At 29.9% G+C, this 21988-nt stretch overlaps 2 protein-coding genes across 10 annotated transcripts in view; one reads left to right on the plus strand and one right to left on the minus strand.

Annotated features, from left to right (window-relative positions):
• Window positions 1-3297: 3297 nt before the first annotated feature.
• LOC128389000 (uncharacterized) lies at window positions 3298-8773 on the plus strand. The gene has a single exon (XM_053348498.1). The coding sequence runs from the start codon at window positions 3522-3524 to the stop codon at window positions 8532-8534; it is 5013 nt and encodes a 1670-aa protein (XP_053204473.1). The 5' UTR covers window positions 3298-3521; the 3' UTR covers window positions 8535-8773.
• A 146-nt stretch (window positions 8774-8919) lies between these two features.
• LOC128389001 (uncharacterized protein DDB_G0283357-like) overlaps window positions 8920-21988 on the minus strand; it is a 31810-nt gene continuing 18741 nt past the window's right edge. For all 9 annotated transcript variants that reach the window (XM_053348501.1, XM_053348507.1, XM_053348500.1 and 6 more), the window contains 5 exons: window positions 12750-12857; window positions 12576-12669; window positions 12163-12250; window positions 11411-12090; window positions 8920-10736 (listed from right to left, as the gene is read on the minus strand). In XM_053348501.1, coding sequence (XP_053204476.1) covers window positions 9340-10736; window positions 11411-12090; window positions 12163-12250; window positions 12576-12669; window positions 12750-12857 — 2367 coding nt within the window. In that variant the 3' untranslated portion in view covers window positions 8920-9339. The remainder of the gene's footprint in view (window positions 10737-11410; window positions 12091-12162; window positions 12251-12575; window positions 12670-12749; window positions 12858-21988) is intronic.

The raw sequence follows: 21988 nt of genomic DNA on the forward strand, positions 1-21988 counted from the left end.
AATTAATTAAGTTGAAACTTTAAGTCTATTTAATGGTAAAACTACTTTATGTTCATCAAATTGTTTGGATAGTTAAGCAAATTAGTTGATTGTGTTAATGATTCAATCGTTAACAATGTTTCAAAAGAGACAGACTTTAATAACAATTACCTTGATGATCATGTTTAATTGGTTACATGATTCTGCTTACAATTGAATTAATTTCCCTCAATTTGACCTAAAAAATTGTTGATTTATCTAATTTTGATTGGTCATCTGTAACTGTAAACACAATTATATTCACCATTTAAACATAACAGTAGTTAAAACATTAGAGTGATAATTAGTCTATTATTACATAAGTGATTAGTTAAATCAAACAAAAAAATTAATGGATTAGGAAAGAGGGATCATCATCTTTGTTATTAAGATCATCGGATTACAAGAAGATTGTGGTTAATGATGATTAGAAGATGAAAGAAGTTTTTATTTTTAACATAATCATCTCTCTCTCTCTCGAAAGTGAGAAGACGATAAAAAAAGATGATAAGTATTCGTCCTACTATTACTACTTCGAGAACAAGTTTCCCACCGTGTATCATGATGATGTTATTATAATATGGAATATCATCCACCCATGGGTGTAGAAATGTTGGAATTGAAGCCAAATTTACCTAAGATGATCCTCTTTACACTTGCGAATTCGAACAAAAAAAGAAAGAAAAGAAAGAAGAAGATGAAATGAACTGAGTTAAGCAGAATTTAGTAGTGTGTCAGTAGTATGTAAATAATCAACATTGCATGAGCGAGAGAGAGAGAAAGTAAGTGAGAGTTTGAGTTGAAAAGAGAGAGTAATTTTAAGACAGTAGTAAATTCAGATTCTGAATCACATGAAACCAAAATAACATTTGAAATAATTAAATTCTTTATGATCTTATGGTGTTTATACTTTAATCCAGTCAGTTAATCTCTTCAATTTAAAGTTAATACTAATCATATAATTAATACCTTTTCCTTTCTCCTTTTTCCTTTACATTTCGTTTAATCTGATCATCATCTTCCTTTTCTGTGTTTGTCCTCATCATCATGTCCAAGATTAATCCAAATGATTTAATTGCTGTGGGTGCTGGTGTTGATCAAACAATTACCGGGCAACCATGTAAATTTTTGGTTCGTGGAGTCAAGGGTAACTATGAACGAGTTAACTGTACCATTGACGGACCCGCTGAACCCTCGGCAAATCGTGAACCCATGGACGATGGTAACCTGGAGATAACTTATACTCCACCTCTTCCCGGTGAATATAAAGTGACCGTTCAGATTGACGGTAAACACATAAAGGGAAGTCCATACAAGGTTGAAGTGATCGGTGAGAAAGATCCTAAACTTGAACGAGTATCCAAAGTTGATGTCGCTGGTAAAGGTATCGCCATTGGTAAATGTTGTATGCAAAATGAATTCTGGATTGATGGACGTAAGGCCAATATTACCGCCGGTTTAACTGTTCACATTAAAAATCCTCAAAGAGCCTCAAGTCAATTGAAAATAACCGATATGGGAGACGGAACCTTCAAGTGCGCTTATAAACCCACCGCTCAGGGATTATTTGTGATCGATATTAAAGTTGAAGGTGTTCATGTTCCCGGAAGTCCATTTTATGTCCGAATCACGTAGAGAAACACCCGATTAGCGGATTACCAGGTATCTTTAAAAAGGAGATTAAGATCATTTTCTCGAGTGAAAAAAAAATCATAACAACAATTTGGATACAATTATAACGTATTAATAATAATTAACCAAATTGTAATTTGATTTTCAATGTATACAAAACAAGAAAGTCTATAACAATTAATATATACATATTAATATATTTTAAACAAGATTGGCAAACCAAATTAATTGTTAATTTGATTAATTGTTGAACGTGTAAAGAACGTGTCTTTCATGTTAATTCATGAAAAATTGTTAATCGTTAAATTAATTGATATATTTATGAGATTATCCTTGAACAATTAACTTTAAAAGTTAAATGTAAACTTCATTTTGTTGATAATTTAAATTTTTTTCCAGAGTTTAAATTATAACATTCACAGAGATTATAAGTTAATCATTTAGATTAGTGATTAATTACTTTAAGAATTTTTTAATTGTTGCTTTGAAACGTAAAGACAAATTTAGATTACCATGTTTAGCTAATAACAATTAACTCTTACTATTAAGTTAAATTTTTTTTCATCTAAAATGTTGTTGACAATTTAAGATGATGATCGATTGTGATTTAAATAATAATGAAGATTAGCATGATGATTAACTGAGCCCTTGAAATCCTTTCAACCGGATTTACTAATCATTCCAGTATTTGTTTTACTTAATCCAAGATGATCACTGAAAGATTTAAATTGTCACAATTACTTTTGATGATTAGAATCTTTAATAAATCATTTTTTTACTCAATAACGATTAATAAATTGTAGGTAAAACGATCTACCCAAATAATAACAAGTTAATTGTCTTAATCGTTTGAACAATAGTGTAAAAAATTAAAAAGGAAAACACAATTTACCTGAACAATAAAACCATCATCATCATTTGTTGATTGTGATTGTGATGATTAGTTTAAAGGTGAATTTAAATATTTGATCAACATCAATCTAACTAATCCGGTCTAATGAATGTAGTACAATCAATAAATTGTTTGATCTAATTTCAAGGCCTAATGATGGTTAATTTTAATTGTTTCGCTTGTGATTTTGATCCTTAATTTATTTGTTGATCCGACAACTAAATTTGTTTCTCATTCGCAAAAATTTAACTTTTGATTGTTGAAACCATTTAATTCCTGATTCCATAATTAAAGGTCTCATCATAATCACCATGAAATGGTTAATGTGGTGTCACAATTTATACTTAATAAATTGTTAATCTTACTAAATTTTGATTCTAAATTGTATTTTGATTGTGACAAAATTTGAGAAATTGTTATGGAAATAAATTGTTGATGGTTAATAAAGCATAGAGATTATAATCCTTGATTCCAACCCAATTGGCATCAGTTCGAGACAATTTGTTAATCATCTAGAAAAAAAACACAACAGAATTTAGTTTTATAAATATAATTGTGAAATTAGAGGAAAATTAAAAATTCACAATTAAAACTAATTGTCTCAAGAGAAATACAATTAAACTTGTCTGAACCTTTTCACCTTTTTTTTTCATCAAAAATCAATCATTTGCTTCATTTTGATGGTTTGATTGCAAAGGACAATTAAGGTTATCAACAAATGATTGGCCATCAATTGATCACTTGACAATCAAATAGATTGTAAGTGATTAGTTGATTATTTGTACAAAAAGTGGTGAATTTATTGTTACTCTTTTGTTGGTTGACCATTAGAAGAAACAAAAATCAACAGAAAACAATTTGATTCTTAAGTGAAAACAATACAATTAATCGTCTTAATTTAATTTCCTTAATTATTTTAGTTCCTTTTTTTTAATTTTCTCAGTTTTGATTATGTTTTTTTAGATCAAAGTTTCAAATCATGTTATTAGTATTGTCCATCTATAATTTACTTTTCCTGTGGTCATCGTTGGTTCCGTCAGTTGATTGTTCATCAAATGGACAAGATGAGGTTGACAATCGACAAAAAATTCATGAGTTAATCACTGTTTATTTGGAGAAACATGGAATAGGTAGAAACACCTTCGTAGAGCTAAATAATTGTCTCGATGATTTATCCAAGCAATTAAAGCAACGTGAAGACTTGGTCAAGCAATTAAAGGCTAAAGTTGATAAAATTTGGGTCACCAATCAAGCGCAAACTTTAAAGACAAAGGTTTTCGTCAATGGTAACGTAAGAGTACTAAATAGATTAACACCTAAAAATGTGATCATCACAAAGGCCTTTGTTGATGAAAAACGTGGTGATTATGATAATCTTCAAAGAAGATTAACTCAAGCATCCAGAGATGTTGATAGAATCGCCTATCAGATTGACCATCAAGTAGTTCGTAAAGATAAACCTCAACAAAGGATCAATGGAACCATTCACTTTCTTAGTCCAATTACTGCCAACAGAATAACTATCAAAACGGTCAAGCCAAGTTCCGTTATTAATGGAATATCTTTAGCGGAATTAAAGACCAATGTCCTTCGTCGAGTTGGTAATCAAACGGTCACCGGCCATTGGAAATTCACCTCAACCCTTTTCGTTGACAATTTAGAGGTTAAAGGGTTACTTTCGGGTATCGACATGTCCAAAATACTGTTAACCAATTCACCGATTGAACAAGAGATCACTGGTCGTTTTAAAATTGGACAAGCAACCTTGAGGTCACTTATGTTTGATTCAATCAACGGGATTGATAAAAATGAACTTGTTTTTAGAAAAAACTTCCTGTCAACACCAATAACGGGATCTAAGAGATTTACCCAAGTCCTTTCCATGAACAGTGTAAATTTAACGGGTAACCTTAATGGCCGTGATTGGAATCATCTGGTGGCTCGTTCGATCAACATTAATTCACCAAGTCCAATAATGACCTCGTTAACATTTTCCACTGTGCCAACAATCAAAAATTTAAACGCTCGCTCAGTGAATAATATAAATATATCTCATCTGAAATCTGGACTTACACCTGGAGAGTTGATAAAATTATCGGGCTCTAAAACCTTTCGTAGCCTGAATGCTGAAAAGGTAATTTTAAGAGGAAAATTAAATGGCCTCTCAGTTCCAGATGATCTGGTGACTTTAAGGTCATTACAAAATCTTTCTGCACCCATAACCTTTGATGGAAGGGTTAGATTTATTTCTAATTTAACCATTGGTACGATAAATGGTGTGGACATTGTTCGAGATACAGTTTATCGTCTATCAGCTCAACCTCAAATTGTCCATGGAACAAAAGTTTTCGATAACAATGTTAAAGTTCGCAATTTAAAGTCAAGAGCAAACAAATTGAGACACATCAATCTCGATTCTCTTGATCCAATGGCATCTGATGGAGCACAATTTTCCCGTCGTAGTAACGTCATTTACAAGGACAGTTTAACCATCAATGGAAATTTGAAAGTTAAAACAATCAATGGTATCCAAATAGATGATCTGATAGCCAGGCTATTTTCCCGTTCTCGTGATCAATTTGTTTCCTGGCCTACAAAATTCAACGGAAGCCTTTCTGTTGGTTCGGTAACCACAAATACGGTTAATGGATTACAAGTTGAAAAAGATTTAGTTAAAATAAACACCAATGGAGCCGAACAAGTGATCACAGGTCGTAAAGTGTTCAACTCTTTAACCCTTGATACCGAAAGTGAATTGATTATGAAAGGTCGATTTATGAATGGAATTGAATTAAAATCAATCGATACAATTAAGAATGACCCTACAAGACGAAAAGACTGTTATGGTCGGAAGGTTTTCTCTTCGGTTAAAGTTTTGGGAAATATTATCGCTGAAAAAGTCAATGGATTGGACTTGGAACGAGATGTGATGCTAACCGATCGACCACAGAACATAACCGGTAAACTGACCTTTACTTCAAATGTTAACTCGTACCAAATATCATTCCCTTCTGGCCTCAAGGTTAATAAGATAAACGGACAATCAATAGATGAAAAATTGGATCATCTTGTTTTACGTGATTCACAATCGGTTACTCTGGAAAACAAAGATTTCCATGGTGGTCTAGTCGCCGATGAGATTGATCTTTTAGGAACAATTAACGGTGTTGATTTGAATCAACTTGCCAATCACGTGGTAAATCTGGACTCCCCTCAGGCCATTTACTCGCCGTTACGATTTGAAGACGAGGTTACATTTGACAATCCGATAAACACTCGTTCGATCAATGGTTTTGATCTTCAGAACAAATTTTCTTCCATCATTGATTCAGATAATAATCGTAAAATCACAATCAATGGAAATTTAAAAATCAATGGTAACATAATCACTGGTCGATTGAATAATCAACCAACAGAGGAACTGAAAAACATCATATTCCAGTCCAATATTGATAATCGATTTAATCGAAAGGTCATTTTCAACTCATCAGTGACCATCGACCATTTAACTCTTAGCCCAACGGCAACATTAGACGGTATTCGGCCTGCTGACCTGATACCGTTAGACAAGCCAATTCAGTTAGATGGACCAATGAGGATTCGTGGTAGTGTTCACATTGACAATCAGCTGATTGTCCGCTCTGGAGTAATCAACAATTGCTCTCTAAATGAAATGACCCTTTTAACTGAGCATCGAGATCCAACAAAAGCATTACTCTTTAATCAACCAATTGACTTTAATCAGCTTAACATTCTTGGTAATTTAAGACTAATCAAAAGTACAATTAATGGAGTCGATGTTAACCAATTGTCTAATCAAGTTAGAATTGTTTCCTCTAATCATCAAAGTTTCAATTCCTCATTCACCTTTGCTAATGATGTTTATGTTGATGAACTATTTATTTCTGGTCCAATTAATGGTGTTGATTTACAAGCAATTTATTCTGATTGTGTACGAAAATCAGCTGGACATCAGAAAATTACTGGACACAAAGTATTCAAATCGCTTCGGATCAATAATGGTGATGTGACATTTAATGGAAATGTTCAATTACGTGGTACAATCAACGGAATCAATATAACCCAATTAAACGAAAATCTAATTAAACCAGGAAGTTTTAATACTATTCATGGAGTGAAAATTTTCACCTCCAATCAGCCAATTGTACTGAACAACATTGAATCATCATCATTGAGTGGTGTTGATTTAAGTAAATTAGTTTTAACATCAACTTCAGAAACCTTACCAGAAGAAACAATATTCACCAAGCCAATCGAAGTGGACAATTTAACAGTTCCAAGTCATCATGGTCGACAATTGACCAATAAACAAAGTTCCGTTCAATTTATGGATCCAGTTAATGTCCAGCAATTAAAAGTTAAACGTATAAATGGTATTCCAATTGAAAATTTTGTCTCAACACTTCGTTCAACTCAATTAAACGGATCATATATGCTAAATAAGATTTACATTCATGGTGATCTAATTATGGACCCAAATTCAACAGTTAACAACGTTGATTTATCTGAGATTAAAGATCGATCTGTGGACTTACGATCACCTAAACCAATTCCTGGTTTAATAGTTTTCGCTGGTGATGCCAATTTTGAACAAGGAATCAAATTAACTCATGATAACGTCAATGGACCTGGTGCTTCAGTGCGACTCGCTAAATCGCTTGGAAATACAAGCAATTGGCTTGAAATGGACTTGAAACAATTAGAAAGTGAATTGCGAAATCAAACCATGTTATTAGCTCGTTATTCTGCAAAAATTGATCCTGGAGAGTTGAAATTCCATGATTTCGATGTCATTGATTATTTCAACGATTTCGACATTGATACCGATCGTGTTGAGAAGATTTCGATTTCTAAACATTACTGTTCTGTCGCTGATAAGTGTAAATCTAATCAACAACTTACTCGAACAGTTTATCTACAATATGCTAATCTATCTGATAATTGTCAACGAAAAACGTCAACATTTGAAATCCAAGGGAATAGTAAACAGTCATTGAAAGATGGACTGATTAATGCCGATGGAAAATATTTCCCGTTAACAACATTCTCGATTGGAGATGATGATTCAATCAGTGTCTCTGCATTTACCAATTTAACTGATTGTGAAATTGATCAAGAAAATTACGTATCAACAGTTACGATTGATTATCTGACCAATGGGTCAGAAATTTCGGAAACTTATCGATTTAAAGAATTGGAGTTATTTTCTGATATCAATTATTTCTTGGATAATGATGAGATTATCTTGGTCACTTTGAGATCAATTAAAGGATCACAATCAATGGTCAAAATTTATCGATGTGGACAAAGAGCTCTAACTGGTCAGAAACCGTGTAGACTAATTAGCCGATTGAATAAACCGAATTCAATTTCAATGGAAATGATCAACTCATCTAAATTGAACAAGAAATTACTGGCAATCATGACGAAGCCTTCTGATTGTTCACAAAACTCAACAATTTCAATCTTCGAATGGATTAACCAAAATTTCACTGAATTGGGATTAGTATCAACTCCAAATCCATTAACAATGAAGTTCATTGAATATCCTCAAAGTAAACAAATTGATCTAATTGTTGGTAACAATTTAGAAACTGGTGTTTGTGCTAAATCTAAATCAACTGAGAATCTTAGTTCAATGGTTAATGTTTATCGAGTTAATTTTTCACAAGAACGACAAATTAACTTGCAACAATCAATGAATCTAAATGTTAATTCAATCAGTTCATTTATTGTGAGCGATCAAATTTACCTCGTCCTATCAAGTAAATCAGCTGATAAAACATTCATTTATCAATATGATCGTAAATCAGATCAATTTAATCAATTAAATCAACATTATATTACCAAAGGAGTTGATGATGTTAATTGTTTCTGGATTTCACCCAATCAATTGTTCATGATTGCCACAACCACTGATCATCATAAGGCAATCATTTATCAAGCATATTTAACTGGTTTTACTAATTAACTTTTACCCTTTAATCAAACCATTTAACTTTCCCTCTCTCTCTCTCTTAATCACAATTAACTTTAATTCTTGAAATTAACTTTATTCAGTTATTTTCATTTTCATTTTTTAATTATCATTGTTATTTATTATTACCAAGCAAAGTTATTAACTTAATTACAAATTTAACCATAATTATATAAAAAAGTTTAATTTCTTAATAATTGATTAATAAAATTGAATCTTTAATTTAATTTAAATTTAATTCGTCATTTTTTTTTGATGAATTAAAAAGGTGAGGAAGATTAGATTGCAAGATACACTCTTAATTATTTAGTTAATTAAGGCAACTATGGACAATCAATATTAATTTGTTTCTATACATGATGAATATTAGATTTGTTTATACAATTAAAATCAAATTGAACTAAAAACTACACACAATTTGAATTAAATCAAAGAGCAATTAACAAAATTTACTTAAATTGCAAGAAAGAGATTCAAAGTTTGTGCTTGATTTTTGTTTCCTCTCAATATAACAATTAATTATTTCTCAATTACAGTTAATCACAATTGACGATTAACCTTTACAATCAATCCAAGTATGAATATGAATTGTAATTAAATCAATCTCATCGTAATTGATTAATTGTCGACCATATGATCTGAGCAAGTTGAACATTAATCTGGTTATGAAGAAACAATTTCTTTCTCTGATTGAGTTAATTGTTTGATTTAATTATCGATGGAAATTGAATTTCTTTTTTCTTCAAATATATTCATCTAAATTGGTGATTGATGATGAAAAGATGATGATATGAATTGATTAATATTCCTTCCTGGGTGTGGCTCTGATGGGCATCGGTATTTTGGATGAATTAAACTTTTGATGTGAGCAATTTATCACAGAATCATTTGATTTACCATCACAATCAACTTCAGAATTAATTGATTCTGAACTATTAACAATTTTACAAGGCGTTGCACGTTCAACACGCGACTGATATTGATTAACAAGAGTTTCCATTGTTTTCATGATATCATTTTCTAGATTAATTAATTGATCATCATCATCTTGATCATCATGATTATTAACATTTTCTTTAGTATTATTATTATCATTGATATCTTTTAATTCACTGAAATGGTTGTTATTTGCATCACCAACTAGGGAAGACGATTTGACTTGACAATTATTTAATTGGTTGATTAATTTAACGGCGGGTCTATTGGTCACACCATTGGTCATTTTGGCCGTTGTTGTGTGGAGAGGAACTCGACTAGGTGAGGAATCACTACTTCTGGACCTTTGACCAGGGGTTTTCGTTGTTATCGGTGTGGTTGTGGTCGGACGATGACCATAACGAAAAGATGATCGACTAGAATCACTTGGCTTCGTAAACAGATCGGGATCAAGAGCGGGTCTGGTTCGAGATTTGAAAGCCCAGGTTCGTATGGTTTCCCCACTTTCGGTTGAATTTTGTCGGCTCAATTTTCCTGTGGCTGAAGATCCATAACCAAATCTATCTGATCGACATGAGCCCAAGGAAAGAGATTCTGGTAAACTACCACGAGGAGTGTTCAATGAATAACGACCTGGAGAACCGCGGACAAAAGGTGATGTACCAATCGGAGTGTTTCCATGAATAGTTTTATTATTATCTGTTAATGGAGTTCGAGAAGATTGGGAAGTTGATCGACTTCTGGGTAAAGAGGCATAATAGTTGCGACCTCGTTCAAAACACGAAATCGGTGTCTGATTGGGCGTCTCAGTACCAACTCGTTTTGGACTTGAAATCTTTCGAGCGGGAGAAGCAGATATTGAATTAACAGCTCGAGCTCGAGTATTGATCGGGTTTTTCCAGTTCATCTTTCCTCCACCATTGGAATTTGAGTCAATCTGAGATAAATTCTCACTACTTCGAGACTTGTTCTTGTATTGATCGTCCGAACCATTTGAAAATCCCTTTCCATTAAAACCATTACTTCCCGCTGTGGAGATTTTTTGTTCTGAGCGTCGATAACGACAATTCCGTTGGAAAGGTGATGAAGACACATTAACGGAGGCCATTCGATCAATCCTAGAGTCACGGCCTTCAGGTTTAACGAAAGAATCCTTATTATCAATGGTAAAATCGTCCGAGGCCCAAGAAGGTTTTTCCGTTCCAAGAAGATCAGAAGTTTTCATGATCTTTCGTGGTGAACATCTTCTTCTACTGCCACCTATTATTTGGAAAATAAAATAGTCCCAAATTAGAAATTGGATCGATCGACAATTAGAGGAAAAGAAACAATTAAAAGTGAAAGAGAAAACGTAGAATCGAAAAAAAAACAAAGTCGAAACTGGATAAGAATCAAAAACTTCGAGAAAAAGTCAAAAAATATTCGATTGAAATAACAATATGATCACAATATGAAAACGAAATTAACAACTTCCATAAATCTCTCTGATTTCCTTGAACTCATTTTCTCGATAACGATTTAATTACAATTCTAATTCACAATTAGTGTTCCAATTTTCCTTTTCATCTTCAAACTTAAAAGAAGAATCAAAAAAATCTTATTTTTATCTAAAATTTTCTTCCTTTTTTTGAGATAAATTATTCAATTCTAATCAACAATCAACACACACACAATTTAATATACTAATGACCTTCACCGCCGACTTAATTGTAATCCCACATCGATATCATTTGATTTAATTGGCAGTGTAAATGTAGTATCACAACAACGTAATCAAACCGAGGTCACAATTAGATTTTCGTTTGATTAACAATTTGCGATGAAACAGAAACAAAAATCTCAAATTAAATTGTAATTACAATTAATATCTACTCATAAAAATTTCCACTTTTAATCGATAATCAAAACAATTAAAAGAAACCTAATCAACCTACCTAATAAATTTTTACCACAATTATGATTATTTTCAGATTCAGAAAATTCTGACGATGAAGAATCATGATAATTTCCTCTTGTTTGTTTGTTAATTGTTGTCATTGGTTTGATTGTTTTATTATTCATTTTAGATGAATTTTCATTGATTAATTTAGTTGATGATTTGTTGGTTGATTCCTGATGTTGATCAACACAATCGTCTAATTGTGATTCTAATTGTTGAGTAGGTGAAGGACTTTCCATTATTACACTCGAACCATCAGTTGAATCATCTGAATAATGGGAAGTTCGTGATTCCTGCCGGTCAATTAAAAGCCCGTCAGGATAACCTGTGGACGATGTTGATGATGAAGATGATAAAGTTGATGATGTTGATATTGATGATGGGAATCTTGGTGTAATCTCATTGGTATTAACTGGATTAGTGATTGAATCTCGTCGAGCTAATCTGTTACCATTACCATTACCATTGCTATTGATAAATTTATTAGTGTTAACATTTGGAGTGGTAACAATTGATTGACCATTAAGATAATCCGATGTAACCGAGCCATTGGCACGTCTTTTTAAATTGTGATTAGGTGATTGATTGATTGTCACACTTGCTCGGTTGATTAGATTACTGTTATTAATACTGTTATTAACTTGACCCATTGGAGTTGAAATCGGATCTTCCGGTCTAAAGGGAAAACAAAATATTAATTATTATCTATATGGATTAAGAGGATTAAGGGGATTGAGATTATCTTACCGATTATAAGTTACAACCATTTGAGGTCCAGATGATGGATCCCCGATGTCGGTGAAAGTGACCTTTGCGGAGGTTGAGAAACGATGACCTGAAAGTTACATTTAAATACAAGAATTAATATTAATAAATTGTGTTGGTAATTAACAACAACAAGTGATAATTTATCAAGATAATTAAGTGACATTCTGATAAGTAATATCTTCCCAGTGATTTATTAATTGACTTAGCTACCTTAATCTGTCCTCGATTAGATTAAATTTTAATTACTCTCATTAGTTGATCAATATCATTTATGATTAATTCCTGATAGTTAACCTAAATATTTTCCCTTCTAATTTTCAACGTTAGTTAATCATTAAAATTAAATTCTAAATTCGTGAGAAATTAAATCGTCACTAAAATGAATCAAGTACCTGCTCGACATCGACAAGGATCATGACGATCTAAATAATGGCCTAAAGTGTCCCAACCACCACCGACTCGAACCATAACATGATTACGAAGAATCTGAAATAAACAATCAACAATTAGTTACTATTAATGGAAGAAGCAAATTTAATTGTAATCAAAATGGTCCAATTTCTTACCCGAACAAAGATTAGAACTTTAGTATCACCAATTCGATACTTTCCATCGGCCACTTTGACCATCGGAAAAGCGGATGGACACGAACATCGACTTAAAATATCAACAACCTGAGAACGAGACAGTTAATCACAATTAGAAAATCGAAAACTTAGTAACAATAATCAGAATTTTCGATAAACAATTTAATCTCGTTGATTTCTTTCCAATCAATTCTAAACTTTCCCCTTCTCGACAATCAACCAAACAATCAGTTAATCGAATCACAATTAACTTTACTTAGAATATTTTATATGTATAAAAACAGAAGAAAAAAGTTTTCTCATTTGATTTTCTCACCCAAATTGTGGTGATTAAAATTAATGATCATCAGTTAATCATAACAATAGAGCTGGTCAGTGATTGATTATGTTTACAATCATTAATAGTGACCGTTGATTGTATCAGTTACAATTTATTCTCGGTGGTTAATGATAACAATCAAGATTAATGATTGTTTGTGACAATTAAATCATGAGACCAAAAATCCTAGACTTTTAATTGTCTGTCAACAATTCAAGTCTCAAGGCTGATCATTGGGTGGAACCTTAATCATGATATGATAATTATAGTAAAAAAAATCATTCCTATGAATGAAATTAAAATGAAAATTGTATCCAATTAGTTGATTAAATTATTAATACATTTAGATTGTTACAACAAGCATAATAACCTACACAATTAAGACTTGACTAAGGCCTCATAATTAAGGGCCACTTGATGAGAGGCAGATAATCAGGTAAACAATAATTAAGATTAAATTAGCTTATTGCCAAATAATAACCAAAACTTTCATCTTCAAGGCAACAATTAGAAATGAATATTAATCACAATCAATTAATTAAACTTTCACTTTAATGGTTATTTAACTCAGGAAACTGTGGGTTTGATTGTAATCGATATCAATTAATCATCAATGGAAATGATTACACAGAAAATCAAACCTAATCAACAAACGTAGTTTTCTTAATTGTTACGTTAATTGTCAGTTGTTTGTGAATATACTTTCCTCCAACTTCGTCTCAATCAAATTTACAATCACAATTAGTGAGGGAAAATCGCGATTAACACAATCAACTGATTCTTCCGGCCTGTTGATTAAATCTGTTAAGCATATTGAAATCACAACAACAATCAAGCTGAGAAATTGTTTATATCTTTAATTGTGATCAGAACTTTTTTTTCTTAATTGTGATAATCATAATAATGATCATCTCTCTCTCTTAATCCACAACTTTTCTTAATCGCAATCATCAATCATTAACAATTACAATTAAAGTGCACTTAGACTAATTAACTTATTTAACTAAATGACTGAAAATTTAACTAACAGAAAAAAAATTAAAGATTAAATAATTTGATAAAACAATCAAACCATTTGATTAGTTGATGATTAAAACTTTTCGGATTTTAATTATTAGTTGGATTAATAACTTTTTTTGTCAAAATTAAATCCAGCTACTTAATCAAATCCTCAACAATTTAAACGCGTGGTTGATTGTGTTTAATTTGAATCATGATAAATCATATTTTTCTGATTAGATTGAAAAAAATACAAACTGAATTAAAGTTAATCAAGTTCACTATCTGTTAATAAAATCTTAATCACGGGTTAACAATTTGCCCACACACAACAATTAAGCCTTAACAATCAACGTAAAAGTAAAGATGATTAACTAAATTACTAAACTTTCTTATCAAATCGAGACAATCAAATTAAAATCTTACATATAAAGAGTAACTTCAACAATTTGTCAATTTTGTTAACAATTAACTTTTCTCTAAGTTAATTAAGACCTTGATTATATTTTCTCAATCAATGTCTTGCTGTGTGTCTGTTGATGACAGTTGATTGTTACAATTAACCTGGAAATCAAACTACCAGAAATATACAGCACTCGAAACCAATTGTTCAATTTTTTCTAATCACAATTAACGAAGTACCAAACAAATTGAAAATTGAAAAAAATGATTAACTTAATAACCTGAAGCAATTTAATCAAATCAACAAGATGATTAATCTATTTGGACTATTAAAACAACAACCATCGTTATTTTAATTGTCTGATTAAGTAGTTGATTTAAAATTAGATCATTTTTTTGAAGAAAAAAAAATTCTCAATCATTGAAATAACTAATAAGCTCGTAAATTGTAACAATTTAATGATTAATCAACATTCCGAGTTGATTATAATAATAATAATCATCATCATGAAGTAAAAACAAAATTTAAATTAAATCATTTGAATAAATTGATACAATATAATAAACTATCAACAATCATCATTAATAATTTAAGTTAAATTGATAAATTGTTACATTTAATAAGTATAACTAAATTAAGATCAACAATTCAATCAACTTGTCATAACATTTAAATATAAAAACAAAAAGTAATACATTTATCAAATCAAAGTTGTCAACACAATTAACTTACAAATACTTGATTACTTAATATTAATGTAAACAATTTAATCGGAGAAACAATTAACTATTTTGTCTAGTTTCATCTTGAAGAATTGAAATTGTATTCAATCAATTTGCCCTGAGGCAAAATCTAAAGTGATGACCATTAAAATGATAAATCTGTCATCATCATGATAATCGTGACATTGAATCATGTCCAACGGGTTGATTAAAACCCACGGCGGGGTTTCAGTGTTTATATTTCCCTCTATCTCCCTGGGTAAAGTCCAACTGAGTTGATTGAATATTGGTCAGTTTGTATACTGACCACAAGTTGATTATCAATGAGATGAAATAAAACAAAGTTGAAAGTTTGAATTAATTGTCACCAATTCAACTTATCCACTTGGATTGATTGGTAACTGGACTAACCAATACTTAATATCATTGATATCAGGTCATTAATGGTTAATCGTAATTAACTTACAATTAAGTTGAAACTTGTGTCATCGTCATGATAAAGTAATCAACAGGATTTAAAGTAAAGGGTTGAGGCAATTTCATGATACTTTTTGAATGCCCTTAAGGGTTTCAATCAAATTCCTAATGATTGTAATAATTTTTCTGTGACCTTTTTAATACTAATCAGTTAAAATCAGTCTAATCTAATGATGAGTTAATTATTGACTAATGAGGTGACAATAATTATCGATATGATGACAATCATGATGGAAAAGAAGAAAAAATTTCCACCTTTAGAATTGGCAATTCAATCTTTCAGAAAGTGAAAGATTATCAAAGATCCAAATTCTCACTTGATTTTCTCAAGCTGATTCAGAAGCAAGAGGAGGAAGATAACATGACGATAAAGATGAGGAGGATAAGGATGATAATCTTAATCATGGAGAGAGAGAGAGGGAAAGACTTTAATCCATGTAAATGGTTGGACATACATAAAGTTACCTCGTAGTGAGAGCTGAAAGAGGAGGAAGAGGAAGTCATCTCATTATCACATGTTCATCAATCGTTATCTTCATCACCTTATATTACATAACATGAAGATGATAAAAATAAACAAACAATATAATGTGAGTAGGAAGATAAATCAATAATAAGGAACAGCAAAAATTGACCAATTTGATTAAAAGTAAATGTTTATTATACTTATCACTGGTCAGTATCATTAGAACTGATAAAGAAAAGACCTTTTTCCATGTGCAAAAAAGTGATGCGGCACAAAGATGCTATCAGAATGATGAATGATTCAGACAATTAGATTGTGATAATAAGAAATCAGGTCTTGGTGGATTAAGAGATATCAGATTGAAGAGCAAGGAAAAGGAGGAACCAGAAAATTTCAAGAGTGGGCAACTAAAGTGACCACAACAAACTCTCACCTTTAACTTAAACACCAACGAAAACAACATGTCAGCCATTTTCCTTTTATGATTATCAACAAAATGATATAAAAAAATCCTACGAAACAAATGATCACCATTAACATTTAGTAACAATTTAATATTGTTATTATTTTGGGTGATTAAAGGGCCTCTCTGATTGATATAACTAATCACCATCATCATCACCTAAATTGTGATTAGTGTTGGTTTTAAATTGTTGTTAATCATACCGAGTCTTTAACTGAGTTAAATTTAATCACGATGATAATATATCAAAGTTCATGTGAGTGTATGTTTACATTGGACACGAAAATCTTACTCTTACAAACTCCAATTAAACTTGAATTTAAACGACTAATTATTATGATTAATAAATTGTTAGACTAATTTTGAAAGTTAATTAGCCACAAATTGGCCAGAAAAAAAACAAAATTAAGATCCAGGGCAAATTAATACATAATCACAATTAGAGGTGTCAAGCTTTTAGGTTAATCATCATGGTAGTATTACAACATTTAACCTTTAATTGTTTACAATTTAAGGGTTTGTGTTGTATTAATATATTTAGTTAATTAGCATGTTTGAAAACTAGTTCATCATTTAAATTAATTATGTAAAGGGAAAAACAATTTAAGGGTTAATTTAATTGTTACCATAACTTTTATTTTAAGGTTTGGTCAAGCAATCAGATTGACTGACCAGTTGAATCAATTGCTGAATTTAAATTGTTAAATTTCATTTCCAATAATCAACAGTTAATAGTAAAAAATTTTAAAGGTTAATCATCTTAATCATTAAAGACAATAAATAATCATAATCAACGTTAGTGATTAATTGTAAATATACTTTGTAATTAGCAATCAAAAATGACGGATTAAAATCCTGTTTACAATTAAGGTAATGAAATAGTTTAAACGTGGGAAAATAAAGTAAAGTGATTTAGTTAATTGTTGACTATTAGTTAACAATTTGGTTGATGATTTGTTGAAAAAAAAGAAACAAATTCAAGTTAAAAAAAAGATCAATTTAAAAGGTTCAATTATATAAAAGGATTGATATTTAAAAGATGAGCAAAGTGATGAGGATAAAGATTCAGATGATAAAAAGGATGAGGATGAAAATATTTTATCAACAATTAGTAAATTGCTTAAGGGTTAAATTGCCTAGAAGGTTGATTGTGACGAGAATTAAAAATAACGGTAAAGTAAAATGAAAACATTGAATTTGTAACTGAGAAAAGCAAAATCATTACAATTAACTAATCATTTGGAAAATAATTAAACCAACAATCAAGAATCAATATTTAGTAAATTGTAGATATTAAACATTTAAAAAACGGTTATGAATCAAATCTAATTGTTACTATTGGTAAAACAACAATTTGTATGGTTAACATTTTGATTGGTGTATTTAAAAGTAAAAATTAAAGTGAAACCATTACAATTAACTGTTAATATTTGATTGTTGACCTAACATAATTATTATCATTGATATCATGGTGATAATTTAGTTAATTGTTGGTGCTAATCAACCGAGAAACATGAGAGAAAGCTAGTTAATCAAATTAATTAACCATAAGAAAAGGTATACTGGTTATAATGATTACTTTTCAATTCTTATTCTTAATTCAGTGTGGAAACACAATTAGCTTCCTAATCATGAACTTTCAGTTTCAATGATTGTCAATTCATCATGATAAATATCATGGTGGGAAGAGGAGGAGCAGATTAGTGGGAGGGTGAACATTAATCAACATCTAATTGTGATCTGGTTGATTAATAGGAATCAATTTGAATCCTCATTTCGACAAAAATTGAAAACATAACAATCAATTTACATTGATTCTAATTAAAGTTACTTTTTGTACTAATTAGCAAGTTATTTGTTGATCTAATTGCTGAAAATATATTAATGGCACACCTTCAACACGTACTGAGTCTAATTGTGAATAACAATTAAATCTAATTTGATTAGATGTTAAAAATCAACACGAATTGGTCAAGTTAATTTGGTTAAAATCTTAATTTTCCTCATCAATATTTTCAGGAGTGGTTAAAACGTTTTGATTGTTTAATTGTTACAACCACAATTAACTAATCACTTATATTACCAAATATGATTAAATTATTATTATTTATACAAAGTCAAGGTTAACAATTAAGATTATTTCAAGAATCTTGGTATTGATTTATTAAATGGAGGAAAATAAAATCAATTCATCAACAATCAATCAACAATTTAAGTCTAACTGGAAACACTATTAAAATGATTGTAATCAAATTGTTTAATTGTTGAGTAGTAACAATTTGAACTTTAATCAACTAATAAGGAATCAAGTTAATTGTTGTGAAAATTGTAATTGTATTTAATCATCATAGAGAATCAATTCTAATTTTCAACTAATCAAGCTGTTGATTAGGGAAAAAGTTAACCTAAATTGATGGTTATTATTAGTTTGATGATTAGTTAATTGTTCCACTGGTGTAAGAGTAAAAGGAAACAAAACTAAATCAAATTAGTTTGTTTTAATCACGCAATTCATTTTATCACCGAGTGATAGTTAATTGTAAAATTCATGTTATTGATTAACCAACACGTGAGTAAATGAAAAGAGTGATTAACTTAAATTATGTTAATCAACATCAACTGTCCAAAGTTAATCAATAACATTTAATAGTGAATAACAATTGAACGCATTTAGATAATCATACAAGGATATTCACAACCGTTTCCAAAATATTCATGACCCGTTAACCCTTTGACAAATAGGATACAGAGACTAACAGAAATTAATGGATAAATAGTTTCAAGATACTTGCGGTCATTTCTTCAAGAGCGCATTTAAAGGTCATTTGAATGTGTACTGTAAGAAAGGTCGCATTCAATCAACCTCCGTGTGAATAAATTTCATGTTGATAAAAAGACTGAAATAAGAAATATACTCATTTAAATAGGATGAGCAATGAAGAAAAATGAATCAAGAAATTCTGGATTCCTTGTAATTTCATGACAATCAATTCAGTTCTTTACGATCACCACACGACCGATATAATCGTAACGACGTGAGGAGGCCAATTATAACCTAACACCATCGATGGCCTCGAATTCAAAAGCAACGAGAAGCGCACATAAAATACAAAAGAATTTGTTATAATCACAATTAACAATCAATTTAAGTTAATCCAATACTTAACCGAGTTACCAGATTGTTTTAATTGTTAACATTAACTATTGATGAGAGAGAGAGAGAGAGAGAGAGTAACAATTTAACCACAACAATTAACATTGGGTGTGTTAATTGTGCTAAAAGACCAAAATTAAAATCTATTACAAAATCGTGATCATGTATTAATAGACTGATGATAATCAAAAGGATGATATTGAAATTAAGTCTGATTAGTTGATTGCTGTTCAACAATTAATCATCTATTTAAATAGTAATACAATTAAGAGTTAAAATTAATGTTAACCAGTTTGAATTTGTGTTCAACAATTAATTGTTCACAAAATTAACACCAGATTATAAATTTGGTTCTGGTTTCATCTCAAAATATAAAATTGTTGAATATAATCAAAGATTATCACTAATATATATTGTTATCCAATTAATCAGAACAATTAAAATCGTGCCAATGGATTACAAGAATTAAAAAAAAAGTTTATAATATAAATATATTAATAGAAAATTAAAAAACAGAAATTACAATTTAAAAACTTCTCAATAAGCTACTCAATTTCCATTGGTAAACAATTAACTAATTGTGATTGTTAATCAACAAAATAGTAAGTATGTTTATGGGTGAACAAGTTTTTTCTTGTGAGGAAAAAAACAGTTAATCAATAATCAAAATAATTAAATTTGATTCAGTTGCGATTCAAGGTTAATCAGGTAAACAAAATTTGTATCATCGCAAGTTAATCATTGGAAACCTGAATTGGTTGATCATCATCATCATGATAATGATTAAGGATAAAGATGATCAAGAAATCAGGAAGATGATCAAACTAATCAAGATGATGAAGACTTAATTAATTAACCTTTTTATCCCAAAAAAAGCAAAGTTAATCATCCAAATGATTAAACCACTAATCATGTTTAAAGGTAAACATAACAATATAATGAATATTTAATTGTAATCACTAATTATCTGAAATAATTTTAACTATGAATACATAATTAACTTGATAATTGTGATAGTTAATCATCATCAATGTATAATCACAATTGACACAATTAGATTTCCAATGATTTTACCAATCAAAGTGAACAATTTTCCCAATTAATTTTTTGGATTAATTGTCATTACGATCATTTAAAAGTCTATTATCATTTCCTCTTGATCTATTTAAATGATCATCTCAATAAATTGTTAATTATTATTAGAATCAATTTAAAGAGAAAACTAAATTAAGGTCAAATGATTAGTTAAATTGTTGATCATTGTGAAAATTGATTAACTTTTATTTTTTTTTGTTCTCAATGTGAAAAAAATTAACTACAGTAACAATTAACGGAGACACACCTAACCACGAGAGGAGCTAAATTAAGATCAATTGTTAAATTGTTGGTTAATCATCTTCCTGATGTGTACTACAATCAATAACAATCAACTTAATCTTATAATACAATTAGATTTCAATCTTAAATTACCTTTAGGAAAAATTAAAAGTTAATAAAAAACAACCACCTACACCAAAGATGATGATTAACTGTTAATCAATTTTTGTAACAATTTACCTTAATTCTGACAATCAAAAATCTGGTTAACTTGATTGTCAAGTTTAAACTGTAAAACTAATTAAAAATTTGACCTACAATTTAAATATATCAATTCATCATAATTGATAGGAGACTTTTGTGATTTTCAAGTTAATTGTTGTAAATCAAAGTCAATGGATTAATTTTTTAAATTAAGACTAATTTAAGTTAAATGATTAAGATCTGTAACTAATATAATTGACCTTCAATTGCTAATTTAGTATGCTAATTGTTAACAATCATAGACCAACCGGAATCATTGATAAATCAAGTAAATTGTAAATCAGTTGATTCAGTTACAGTTAATCAACAATTTTCATTTGATTTTTTTATTTCAAGGTTAATACTCACACTGAGAGTTGTAAATTGTTGATCCTTTGTCTCTTAATTGTTGGTAAATTGTTACGATTTTGGGATTTTAATCATGTTTATTTGCTTATTGTGATTGAATTTTATTGATTGTTGATCATCAACGATTAGTTAATGATGATCAACTGAAAGATGATTAAAAGTGGGAGTTGGTGGGTGAGATGAACTTCCTTGATTATTAAATCAGGAAATTACAATTAAATTGATTATCATTTAATTGCGGTTCATATTTTACCGTTAATATGAATTAATTAACCTTTTTTTTTAA

This window comes from Panonychus citri, unplaced genomic scaffold (assembly GCF_014898815.1).
Source record: "Panonychus citri isolate SS breed McGregor unplaced genomic scaffold, ASM1489881v1 Contig00104, whole genome shotgun sequence".
Classification (NCBI taxonomy): domain Eukaryota; kingdom Metazoa; phylum Arthropoda; class Arachnida; order Trombidiformes; family Tetranychidae; genus Panonychus; species Panonychus citri.